At 41.7% G+C, this 14,062-nt stretch overlaps 1 protein-coding gene across 1 annotated transcript in view; it reads right to left on the reverse strand.

The window, feature by feature from the left end:
- The window catches only part of SLC9A9 (solute carrier family 9 member A9), a 574,234-nt gene that overhangs the window by 550,032 nt on the left and 10,140 nt on the right, over positions 1 to 14,062 (reverse strand). The window contains exons 2-3 of the mRNA XM_023512997.1: positions 7,870 to 8,072; positions 2,814 to 2,821 (exon numbers count right to left, since the gene is read on the reverse strand). Of these exons, the coding sequence (XP_023368765.1) occupies positions 2,814 to 2,821; positions 7,870 to 8,072 (211 nt within the window). The remainder of the gene's footprint in view (positions 1 to 2,813; positions 2,822 to 7,869; positions 8,073 to 14,062) is intronic.

Genomic DNA, 14,062 nt, shown 5'->3' on the forward strand with positions numbered 1-14,062 from the left:
GTTTGCTTGCTTTCTTTCAGTGTGCCCAGAAAAGTTTTAAAGGACATTTCTTTCCAGCCTTTTCTTTATCTTCCCCAAGCACGTCCCACTCCTACATGCGTACGTATTTATCTCATTGTCCAGGGACTCTCTCTGGTCAGACTGTTCCTGTTATGGTAAGAGCTGTCCCCTGTGCCTCTGCAGCTAGAAGCATCAAGTTACATAAAATACCAGAAAGTACAAAATAATTGACAAATAAATATCTGGGGAATTCAAACAGAACCACAAAAAATTAAAACCACCATTAGGAAAAGTTGGACAGTGAGAAAAAAAAGGAAGGATTGCATTTATTTATTTAATGTTGCAAAAAATGGAATTACTTTCAAAAGTCATGTGATTAGCTGTTTCTATAAGGGCTTCCTTAAAGTATTTCTAAAATATACGATATTACCAATATAATTGTACGAGCTCTGATGACTTATTTACAGCTTGGCAATTCTCTTTGCTGAAACAATGGACAGGAATAATTGCTCAGCAGCAGGGTCACTAACTTCAAAATAGCTTCCTTTGTCAAGTGATAGTGTCACTTGTCATATAGGAAGTGAAGACTTCGCAGAATTTTCACTGTGTAGTTTCCTTTAACTTTTTACATTGTGGTCAACAGATGTATGAATGATAGGAAGTATAAATTTAACTGGGTTGACAGCTGACCTTTTCAGCTGAATGACCCTCTGACCCTTCCAACTCAATATTGTAAACACATAATGTGCTAAATCACTGTGAATAAATTAATGATGAAATCGATTGATTCATTTACTTGTTAGTTTTAAACCATATTTGTGATTTTCCTCCTACAAACCAAATCCTTCTAACTCCAAGCCCACATTTCTGCCCTACCACCCTTCTGTGAATCCCCGAGACTAGGGCAGCAAACCAAGCTGTTTTCTCTCTTCCTTCTCCTGTCCAGCTGAGCCAAGCCCTAGTAGCCTTCCTTCCTTGTTTTTCTTCCATCTGCCCCTTGGTGCCCCTTGGTCACAATCCAAGTTTAAGATTCATCTGTCTCTTTGCTATCATGCTCTATCCTGTGCATGACAGCCCAACCACACCTTTGCTTTGTCAAGATGACACTATTCCACTGCCTGCAAACAGAGTGGATATGACTCCAACTGGCAGTCAGGGGTTTCTGTGATCAGATCTGCCTTCATTTCTAGCACCATGTTTCATTGGTCTTCTGGACTTCAACTATACACATATTTAGAAATGTTTCCCTTTCCTGGAATATTCTATCTTGTGGTACCCCCATGACCTGAAAAGATAGAGTCAGACCCCCATTTTATCTGCCGCAGGGGCTGCTGCTTTAAGAGGCAGTCAGCAGCAAAGTAGGGGGGTGAGTTACTTTTTATAGGTTTTATGCAAGCATATTACATATGTGAAATGTGGCTGGTTAAGTGGGGTTAAAGCTCGGGTAGTCATGGATAGAGCAATGGTTACAGTAATGTAACAATGATTAATACAGCTTTGGTTGACAATGGATGCGTCTCATATCACAATGGTTACAGTAATTAATCAAGTCTCCGTGAGTTTTCCACCATTGTTCATCTACTGAGAACTTGGGGGTTTTGTGAAACTTGGGACTTTTCCTCCTTGTTCTGAAGCTTGTTCTTGGCAACCCCAGGGGGAAGGAGCCTGGGAATGTGGCTGGGAAGCACATTCTCAGCCACCCTGGGGGGAGGAGGGACTTGCCTTGTTCCCAGAGTCGACTCTGGGGAGTGGGAAGGAGGGGGAGGGAAACGGGCTGGGAAGCAGGTCACAACAATCTCTTTCCCCACTTCCACATCATGTTTTTCCCTCTGCCCAGAATCCTCTCCACCCCCACACACCACACATACCACCACCACCACAGTCAGTTGACTGCCTCTCTTTGCAATCCTTCCTATCACCTCTAACGGAAGACATGTTGTCCTTTTCCGAGTGCCTGTGGTTCTTGGCCTACTCCTTTGATACCTGGCTTTAGTGTCACCTATTTATTTATTTGCATATTATGTTTTTCTCTGATTGACTAGTAAACTCCTTAAGATCACATCTTATCTCAGTATTGAAACTGATGGGACTTTTTCAGTTTAATTGTATTGAAAGAATAAATGAGTGAAAGCAGGAAGGATAAAGTTCTCCTGTCATCTGCTTTTCAAAAGCAAGTTTTGAACTTCCTATTCCTATAAAATTCAAAAATACTTATAAACACCTTGAGATTCCTAAATATTGCATTTAAGAATAACAACAAATAAACATTTGCAATCTGGACCATTGTATAATAATGTACAGGACCCATAGGATTAAAACTAGTTAAGGGTGTCTGGCATGCACAAAATAATTTGAGAAATGGTATTAGAAATAGGCCAGATAGACACAGAGCAACATGGTCTGGTTTTATCCTCTCAGAAGATTGCTTTGAGTTCATCATCTGATCCTAATATTTAGAAGAATATTGTTTTCACTAGTCTTTAAGGGAAAACATCTTTTCCTTTCTACAGTTTTATCTGTGTCAAACATGAGAAACACAAGTTTAGCATATGGCATTTCCTGAAATCTTTATGTGTTTACACACGGCATAAAACCTCAGTACATTGCTGCTTATATAAATGCCAACAGCTCTTATACTTTCCAGTCTTATACCCTCTCATTGGAAGGAACTCATGGAGCCATCAAGCCTTTTCTCTTTCCAAGCATATCAATGTGTAGCCATCCCAAAAATACATGTGCTGTTATAATATCTTCCAAGAGGCGATTACCCAGCATAAGAAATCATTCCAGCCTCTCCAAATCCTGAAGTCAGGAATGTCATGTAAGCCTCTAAACTACATTCTTCTAAACTAAGAGTAAAACTCAAATCCTATAACTTTTAGAAATTAAGGCCAAATACTCCCTTTAATATGTACCACAAAGGAAAAGGACCCACTAGGGCCACCCTGGTAGCTTCTGTGATTCTGTGGAGCTGGATCTTTTCTGGAACTCTGACCAACTCTTCCTACCACTGGTCATGAAGTGACCTATGAAGTGCCTATGAAGTTCCCTGGTTCTCAGCCCCAGGCACCCTGCCCTTCCCTGTCAATGGACCCTCTCAGAGACCTTGTCCAGTGGCGTGCGGTACAATAAACCACCTGGGACTCAGAGTCAAGTGCTCTAAGTCTTGGTTCTTACTCTGCTCTTACTGGTGGTAGGAACCTAGACCCACTATGTAATTTCTCTGAACATTAATTTATTATCTGTATATGTACAATTAAGATTAGAGAATACCTCAGGTTTCTTCAAGCATTAAGCATCCAAGACACTACAATTCTACCAACTTCAAGATTTTAATTTTCAAATACTGTATATTTCTCTAGATATAGGCAAATGAATGAATGAATAATTGAATTAACCTGAGAGCTTGGCAGAGCACCAAGTGTTTATTTTGCAGCTATTCGCGTGAGGCACCAGGATGGGCTTTAAGGATGCATTGGCAATAAAAGAGGCAGGGTCCCTGCCTTTGTGAATTTGGAGGCTAGTAGAAAATAAATAATGTTATAATGATAATAAACAAAAACAAGGAAGTACACATGTAATTTCAGATGGTGTTAAATACTATGAAATGAGAGAGAGAGAAGATGTAGTGTGAGAAAATTCAGGGGCGAGCCCTCCCTGAAGAGATGGTATTTCAAGCCAAGATTTGAATAGGATAGAAAGGAAGCTGATATTTGAAGGGTGAAAGTAAGACCATTTTAGGCAAAAGGAATGACATGCAGGTGTCCTGAGGATAAATGGGGATGGTAGATCTGCAGCGGTGGGGATGAGGGAAAGAGACCTGAGAGTAGCATCTCTCTCCTCATCATTTTTACCTGATCTCGCAGTAGGATGAAATCCCAAACTTGTCTGCCCATTAGAATCAACTTGGTGATTGTCTAAAAGTCCTGCTCAAGCTACTCCCTAAAACAGTCATACACTCCAAAGGTGGAACACAGGCTTCAAGACTTTTTGAAGCTTCCAAATGATTGCAAAGTGCAAATAGTTTAGGAACCATGGATCTAAATCTATTTTAATGCTTAAATTTTTGTTTTGCTTATCTATCAAATGACAAGGTTCTGCTGAATGAGGTCAGATATTTTTCTTGCTCTAAATTAGGTGATCTGTATATGCAGATCCAGGGTCATTTTTACCCATTCATCTCCTCCCTCAAATCTTCTTTCCCCTTTTAACTACCCTGAGACATCTCCCCCGTCTCATATTCTTTCATCTAGGTTTGAATTCCTAGAATCTTAGAGTTTTCTCATAACATTTTTCTATACATTAAGATGTTTCTGTTATTCCCAAGCATCCAGTCCCTCCACAAAGCCCTCTTCCCTTCTTATCTAGGTAATCACATACTGTATTCTCACCTTCCAACCAACCCTTCCATAATCTCCATTCTGAGCTCAATTCTTACTGCCTGTCCAAACCACATGCACCCTTCTCAAGTGCCACCTCCTCCAGGAAGCCTCCCAAACAAGCTCAGGTATCTGTAGTTTTAAAGTCCTTATGTACCATATGATATAGCTTGGAACTGAATCATATACAGATATATATTATATTAAACATTGGTTTTAACTCCCCAAGTGAATGTAAGCAAATACATAAAATGCACGTTTTATTAATTCCTGGCATATAGTAAGCACTCAGCCATTGCTTAGGAGTAGCAATGTAGCTCATGGTTGGAGGTGGAGGAGGCGGCCGTGAGGCTGCAGTGCTGGAGCAGTGGCCGTGATAACAACGCGGTGCAAAGCCCCCCATTAGTCAGCACATCATCTCCTATTCCATATCATCTCATTTAAACATTACAACTAGCCTATAAAACAGGTTTTATTCTCCCCACTTCACAAGTAAAAAGTTGGGGTTGGGACATTTCAGGAACTTATGAAGGAAGGGGTCGCAAATCTGTCTGATTCTGAATTTCTTTAACCATCACTACATGTTGCCTCCTTATAAGCCTTCCAATGAATGGACCTTCCTCGGCATCTAACCTACACATACATCGATTGATTAGTTGATAGGAAAGTGGTATGCAGCGGAGAACTGAGAGTAAGGAATCCAGGCAGCGGATTGTTCATTTTTGCAAACCAAGTAAAGTCCCCAAACATTGGCACATAAGCAACGAATGTGTATTAAGACATACCCTATCCATTTATAAACAGGATCCTTTCCCTTGAAAGTAGTCTAATATAGTGAGTGCACCCACAGACGTCCTAGTATTCACCATCGATGAGGAAAGAACTCACTCCGTGTGCTAAGTCACCTATTGCCAACCCCGGAGGCTTGAAACAACAAATGGTGATTGTGCCGTAATGGGTCACATGATTTAGGAGTTTATCCAGAAAATACCTGAGCCATTTGAGGTCAATTGAACATTTTATGTACAGAGCTCATAATCCATCCACTGCAAAAGACGATGGGGGCCAGCAACTTAGACATTTTCTCTATCTCTATGTTAGTTTTTCAAAAGCTAACATTGGACTTTGGCTGCCAATAAAGGAATAAATATGTCAATAATTCAATAACAAAATTTCTAATCCAGCGTCTATTGGCAATCCTGTTAAAGAATAAAATTGCTACAGCAACAAAAATAATTATCAGCATCTTTGGGAGGGGCAGTGGTCAGACTGTTTGAAGGAATAGTGCAATGTAGAAATGCAGCTAAAAATGGCTAGGAAAGTGAGGAGAAAATACTGAATTTATGCCCGAGTACTAACCAATGGTATATTTTAATTGCAATCCTGTGTTGCTAAAAGGTGATTTTAAAAATTTATTTATTTTAGGGCAGATAATTTTATTTCCTTTTTTTAAATTTGTGACCTTTTTTATTTTTATACACATGACAAGATTTTACAACAAGAACAGTCAGTTAAATAATCCAAACTTACATTCATGAAGAATGTTAAAAATAATTCAACTAAAAAACCCACTTCTTCCCGTGACCCACATATCACAGGAAGATAAAATTTTTGGAAAATCCCAAAATTTTACAGTACAAGGGAGAAAGGGACTGAGGGAGCATCCAGAACAAGTCTCTCCCCAAAGAAATGGGTTAAATTCCACATGCTTTCTTCACACAGATCCAAATGGTTAAAGGACCATTTGACTTTCTATTACCACGTGAACAAAAAGAAATATGGAAGAAGAGGTTATCCAAACCAGAAAAAGATCTAGAACTTGCTCCTATTTATTTCAGAGATATTACAGTAGAACTTCTGTAAGGCAACTTCCCAAAGACTGTAACAAACTGGTTAGCAACGCTGGGCCCAGTGGCTCACACCTGTAATCCCAGCACTCTGGGAAGCCAAGGCAGCAGGATGTCTGAGCTCAGGAGTTCAAGGACAGCCGGAGCAAGAGCCAGACCCTGTCTCTACTAAAAATAGAAACATTATCTGGGCATTGTGGCAGGCACCTGTAGTCCCAGTTATTGAGGATGCTGAGGCAAGAGGATTGCTCAAGCCCAAGAGTTTGAAATTGCTGTGAGATAGGATGCTGTGGCACTCTACCAAGGGTAACAGAGTAAGACTATCTCAAAAACAAAAAAAAAGTGGTTAGCAAATAGTCAACAGAAGGACCTACGCCTGCTGTACTGATAAATACAGGTGTATTTATCCATGTAATTCATACATGTCCCATCTATAAAAATTAGGTCAACCTGACATGGTCAACATAGGGGCTGGTTAACTATGGAGGTTCTAGTGTATGTATTTGTTTTCTGTGTGTTTCAATTCACTTTCTTAACTAAGTCTGATTTAGGCTAGTATTGCAATCAATTTGATGTGAAAAAATTACTATAAATTACTCATCTTGAATGAGGAAAAATAGCAGACCAGATAACTCCTCTACCACCCCAACCTCTCAAAATGGAAGGAAAAGTGTATTTTAACCTAAAAAGTAAGTCCATATGAGATAAAAGTGTAAAAATAGACTTTTATAAAACCAGGAAATTCTTCTTAGTTCTGACCTAAAAGTATCTGAAATCAGACTGTGAGATCCTGTTTCTTAGACTACGCTTGTATTGTTAAACAAGAATTCACTTATTCCAGAGAATGATCCAGGATTAACAAGGTGCCACAAAAGGTAACTTCACCTGATTTCTGACACCAAGTGCTGAAAGTGGAGGGAAATTTTACTTCCAGAAATTGAAGCGATTCACAAATGCACAATAATAAAACCATTATAAAAAGATGGGTCATTTCATGCATTTTTCTTTTTCTACCTAAGATTTACTAACTGAACTGATGAAGTCAAGATCTCAAGATTGACTATATGTCACAGTATTTGAGGACAGCCAAGTGGCCAGTGTTCTGTGTTGGGAGCCAAAAGCCAGTCATGCTAGATTAAGGTTTGCAAGTGAAAATGTTTTCATTCCCCTCCCCTTCCCCTTGGCTTAAGGGAGATTTGCACTGAGTAGTTAGGGGGGGCAATATATACAGTGGAACTTGGCACAACATGTGTGAACTTGAAACAAGTATCAGGAAAGGCAGAGTTGCAAATGTTTATTATTTTTTTCTTTTACTGAATTTAACTGTGGCTTGCAAAACTCTTATATCAAAAACTTTTCCAACTTCTAAGAAAAACATACAGAAAACTGAGTTTATAATAGGAATATAATTCAAGTGATTGACTCTTTAGTCAACTAAATGGCCCCAATACTGTGGTGTATTGAAAAGGACATGTACAGGGTGGCCATAAAGTTCATGTGCAATTTAAAATAGCGTGCATCATGCACTTTATGGCCACCCTGTGTACGTAGCTGTGTGTGTGTGTATTCTATGTAAGAGACCCATAAATAACGCAATTATTTATACTGAAAAACAAAAATACATGACCAGACAGGATCCTTACCTTTTCGAGTATAGCATTGCCTTGGTGGGGACTGATGTTGTGCTGGCTTATTTCCCTTTTGTATTTATACTCATGAACTTGATTGGTGATATTAACCAGCAGTGTTGATGGACTGAAGGTCAGTTTTCCACAATCATAGACAGTTCCGCTTTCAATATCAGTTGGTGCTGTTGCATATCGTAAAATTAGTCCCATTATGAGACCTAAATAAAGAATAAATAATTGTACTGGAAGAAGGTAATCTAAAACAATCCTTACTCGATGCTTTTAAATATATGATTTGAAAACTTTAGAAGTGGCAGAGAAAAGGCTGGGTCATTGGCTGGTTTAGAAAATTGTTCACTCTTCCATAAATACCAGTTGAATAGAATGTGTTGTTAAAATGTTTGTAGTGGGCACTATGGGTTGAATATTCATCATATATTAGCATGTTTTTCTTCCCAAGGTCTTCACATTTTTGAGAGAAGCAATACCTACTTCTCTTACCCACCGAGGTGCTTCCAGGAAACCTTTGCCCTGAGAAAATACTCCTCAAATCAGTCAGGAGACAGAATTCTATCTACAGGTCGGCACAAATCTAAGTTAGCCCCTTCAGACAAAAAGGAAACACTTATATTTCATGACTGGGGAGAGAGGTGTTCTTGTTCTCTCTCTCAGGACAGTCAGTATGATAATACTTCTGTTTTTCTGCTGGTAGGTATCTTTTGACCATGAAGGGATTTAATTCAAGACATAGTCAATATACTGAGGCCAGTAGGACCAAGATACAGACAGACCTGGTTCCCGAATTGCTGAGCTACTTGACCAACCAACCTGCTATAGGACTACCCTAATTCTAGACTTCTTGTTATCTGACATAACATATTCTCTAATTTTTCAAACAATTTTGAGTACACTTTCTGCTTATCTATACCCAAATACATTCTAATACTGCATCACTCCTTTTCACAGAGAGTTGAACACTAAGCAACAATCCTTGACTTTATAACCTCTGTTAGAATACTCACGGGTGATGTGATAACATGGATCTATTAACAAATATCAAAGGAATGTCAAAGGCCTAAACACCGTTAGTTTCAAGTGTGGGGATTGATATGTGTATTTTAGAATAAATAATCCACATTCACTCTTTAAAATATCAAATTTTAAAACTTTTAACTCCCTTTCATGATTCCAGTCATCTGATAATGTGCTGTTTGTTTAATGAAACATTTATTGGGTACATATTTTGTGCCAGACATTTATAGATTTAGAGTAAACATACAGTCCCAGTCCTACAGGATCTTGTCTGTATACATGAAGATTCATAAGAGAACAATTATAACACAGTGTGGCACGTGCTATGACTGGCGCTAAGCACTCTGTTACAGGGGTACAAAGAGGAGACAACCCACGCTAGGTACAAGGCGCTCACTCTTCTGACAGACTTACTTTCCCTGCTTGGGGAGTGTCAGTGAACAGTTCATATTTATTTCCTGTTATTTCACTGAAAACATTTCCTGGCTGTCCTACATCTGGTCAGTCCTCACCGATGGAATGTAAGCAGAAGTGGTGTGTGTCACTTCTGGGCCACAGCACTGAAGAAGTAGGAGAGGTTTTGTGCTTCTCTTTTCCCAGCTGAATGAGAAGGAAGCAAAGTACCTAAAGGGAGCCCGAGCCACAGGCTAAAAGAGCCTGGGTCCCTCAAACATCAGATGGAGGAAAACCACCCAGCAACCAGGAATCCCTTCACCCAACTGTTACGTGAGTGAAAAACGGACTTCTGCTGTCTAAAGTCAGTGATGTGTTGGTGTTACTATGTCAGCAATCACTCATAAGAACCAAATAAATACAACATATAAACACAGAGAGATTTAGGAAATCTGGTGCATTTAGGGAATCACAGGTGGGGTAAGAAAAGAATAAATGGACAGAGAGAAAGAGAGAGAAAATTCTGGACGGTAGACCAGAGGCAGAGACCAAGTGACAAAGAGGCTTCTCTGTCATGCTGAGAAGTTTTGATTTTTAATCCAATACTAATGTAGAACTACTGAAAGATTTAAGGCGGGAGAGTAAGGCAATGGCATTTTGACATAAGGACTATCCTTTTGGTAACAATGTGGAGAACTAATCAGACTGAGAGGTGAGAATGAAAATAGATTTCTTTCAAGAATATTTTATCTTACTGATTCTTGCGTCAGGGTTTGGCCCACCTCTTCAAAGCTGTCAGAAATATTGTATCCTAACCTCTGTGAGACAGAGAAGATAAGTGATGGATATGTAACCTTCACGGAGTGCTCGATCTGCCACAGAACAGTGGGCAACCGTCCACGCACTGTCAAAGGACTACAGTAAAACCTACCAGGAAAAAGAAGGGAAGATCTATCATCTACGCTCCACATGGTTTAGGGTGCTTGCATAAGAACGTCACTTTTTCAACACTCTTTGCCTAGAAAGGATTCATTTCCTAAAAGTTATTGAGCGAGTACCATGGCTGCTGCTGCTCTTTCTGCTGGAGTGGAATGTACAGCAGGGAGAGTGCGAGACGCTATCTGCGTGGTGGCTGAATAGAAGGAACCCAGGCTGCTATCAGTCACGGTTCCCGATGGGCGAGCCACTTGTTTCTGAAAAAATGCTTTCAGTGAAATAACAGGAAATACACATAAAATGTCCCAAGCAGGGAAAGCAAGTCATAACAGTGAGAGCCTTGCACCTCCTGTCGTTAAATTTGCACAAATCCTCCAAACCAAAATGGCCCTGCTGGCTCTCTGCACCAGCTCTGGTTCCTGCCTTTAAGAAGAAGGGCACTGAAGTGAATGGGGGAAGCTGCTTGCAGCCACAGGTGATCGGACATAACAGCCATGAAAATACTCCTCCAGGGGAGATCTCCCACTGTGGGGAGTGCCCTTGGCCAGGGATCTCAGCTTCTATGCTCTAGAACCCTTCACCACATTCCCACGGAGGCCAAGCTTCCAAAGAGTTTCTCTCCGCTGATGACTGGGCACAGCAGGGATATGGAGGCAGGGAGACAGGGACTCCTCTTCAGGGCCACCTTGGCTCAAGTACACCCTACCAGCCTTGCCAAACCTTTCTTTAGTTTCACCCCTAAAACACTCTCCATCCTACAAAGTTCCCCCTCCAGGACCACCTGTGGGAACCTGCGCTCCAATGGAGTCTGTGCTCCCTGACGTTGGAGTCCTCACACCACTGAGTTTGAGCCACATGCTAAGTACCACAGCCTCAAGATACCCTACTCAGCCTTCCTTTCTCACTCTTCCCACCGGAGTCAGGACGGCATCGACGTCTGACAGCCATCTCTGTATCTTGAGTTTCACTCTCCATTTTCTCTCAAAGGAGTTTCCCCCAATACATCTCTTGTATAACCAATCTTTCTGGCATTTGCTTCTGGGAGGATCCAGATTAACACACTAGCCAACAGTCTTTGGCCCTACTTCTCCCTAAGCCCCAAGGGTTGAGAGAAATCTACATCTTGCAAGATCATAAGGACCAGTGAGAAAACCTCTGTGTCCCAGCACGCCTGGTGAACAAACCCATGCACCCAGGTGTGCACCTCTGCTTCAGTGGCAGCAGCTGGAACTTCCATATCTGTCAGAGGTCACTTACCCTTCGAGCCTGATAATGCTTTTGATAGCCACATAACTACCCAGCATTTTAGCCATATGCTGACTCAAATGTGGAGCGTGGGATTCACGTACATCAGAACAATATTATATGTGACTTGGTGACGGATAAAGTACCACTGCTGATAGGAAGACAATGCTAACGAGGGGGTTGTTTTACATCCGCACTGAGATTCAGGATACAACAAAATGCACATGTGCACAGGAGGAAAGAGGAAACCAGCTGCCCTGGCTTAGGAACCCCAAAGCGGCACTTTACAATATCCCACGAAGCCAGGATCTGCTTCCCGGTGGAGAGAAGGAGCCAGCCTGCTCCAGCAAGATGACACCCACCCTGCACATGTGCACACAGCCTTGGTGCCAGATTGTGGTCCCTCCACCCCACATGACACTTCTCTGAGATCTGTCCCCTTGCCAGCTGGTGGCCTCACCTTCTCTGGGCAGAAACTTGAGTGTGGATGCCCCTGGCACTTCTTCCCATCTGGGGATCTGGGCACCTGTGGTGACAGCAGTGCAGACCTGCTCTCTTGTGACCCAACCTCTCTCCAACAACACACACCCTGCCATGGAACTTGGATGATGGACTTCATCCCTGAAATGTCCTCTATCCCACAAAGTTCCCCTCGAGTACCACCTGTGGGAACCTTTGCTCCGAGGGAGTCTGTGCTCCCTGACGTTTGCGTTCTGACACCATTTATAGTTTGAGCCACATATTTTAGGGACCAGTTTTATAAAGACTTAGATTGTTCAGTGCTGCTTCACAGACCTGGGTTTTATCTCCCCAACTAGGCAATGAGACTGTTTAGAGCAGAAACTCTGAGCTATTCTTCACCTTCCCCCCATAGATAAGCCAAAACATTTAGGCAGAATTGTAGTGCAACTTTCTCTAATGTCACAAGTGCCCTGGAGTGGAAGTGAAGAAGGCTGCTCTAATTTTATGTAGTCAATCAGTTACCGGTACTGTTAAGTGTCACATGTGAGAAGCCCCACACCTAAAGCTATGATGTCCCTGTCTTTGCAGAGCTTTCAACACAGCTCTCACGGAGCCCTGACGTGCAGTGGACAGCTTGATGTTTGTGGGAGAGAGAAGAATGGGGAGAGGAAGGCGGGAGGAAATAGCCTTAGGAACCCTCAGACTAAGGAGCATTTAGAAATATGAGCCTTGTCTTTCTAGACTGGTTCGCACTTAACTATCCACAATGAAAATAAGAGAAAACTCCACTGCCTGGCTCTCTCACTCTGGGTTCACACCACGGACATGTGGGGCATTGCTCTAGGACTTGTGGGAGTCATAAAAAAATGAATAAAATATAGTCTTGCCCCTAAAAATATGAAATATATTAACCTACCAGCCCTTTTCCTTCTGCCCCATCCTGTGGATCCTAATTTTCAGGGAGAACAAAGTATGGGAAGTGTTTTCTAAGTCTCTTTATACATTGTCCACATTTCACAACCAATTCCCTGGCGTCCCATCTCTGGTCACTCTCCATGATGCTGAAGCATTCTCCTAGAGTGGATTTTCTCGGAGGAACGTGGGTGGGAATCAAAATCTTTAGTGAAACATTACAGGCTGGTATATAATACCCCAAGGTGTTCAAATCTCTTTGGCTGTCTTCAACACTACGATTGTGTTGAGACCCCACCCCACACAGTGCCCACTGCACAGCACAACTGCAGCCAGATCCCTCCAGACTCTATTTCTGTAGGACTGGGGCTTCCTTGGAGTTACACACCAACTACATCCATGTACCCAATTGCTCTGTCACAAAGGTATATATGTAAAGCTGGATGATATTAGAAGAATTTAGGAACCTAATGTAAATGTAGGAAAAGGCTTCTACATGAAGGCTGTAGAAGAACTGATTTTTACTTTTTTTCACTCCCAATGCATTGCGTGGCTACCAAGAATACTCTAGATTAATAAGGCAATGCCCCTTCCTAAAAAACAAGAAGATAAATCCTTAAGCCATGTAATATATTTCAACCTGCTAAGTGTATCACACACTATTGATTGCTAACCCAGCAACCATCTCCCTTTTTACCCAACAAAGCCCTGATTTGTCCAGCTACCCGCCCCTCCTGACCTAGCAGGTGTTGGGGAAGTTGCCCTCACTCACTCTTTGCTCCAGGGATGTTTTCATGCCCTTGCTGGAATGGTACGTAAGCTGATTCCTGCCAGCAAGAGGTGAAAGGAAGCCTGCTAGAGGGGGTCTTGGACAATGCTGCTCTTCTAAGAGACAGACACCAGAGAGGTGATTGCTCCTCTTTCTTGGGATACTACTAGGCCTAGGAGACCAGGAACTACCATACCCACCTCACTGCCAGCCTAACATCGGAGACAGCAATGAGAAGAGCACAGAGGGAAGGACAGACTTGGGTCCTCAGTGACAACCGCAGGCTGCTGAATCAACCAGCCCTGAACTTCCAGTTAGAGAAGACAATAAACAGCCCTTTTGTGTAAAGATGTTTTAGTTGGGGTTTCTGTTACTTGCAGCTGAATGCATCTTGTTATTTATCTCATATATGGACACATATAAAGGCCCCTGTTATTCATTTTGCAAATGAAAGTTCTA

This window comes from Otolemur garnettii, unplaced genomic scaffold (assembly GCF_000181295.1).
Source record: "Otolemur garnettii isolate 467f Iridium unplaced genomic scaffold, OtoGar3 scaffold00032, whole genome shotgun sequence".
Lineage (NCBI taxonomy): Eukaryota > Metazoa > Chordata > Mammalia > Primates > Galagidae > Otolemur > Otolemur garnettii.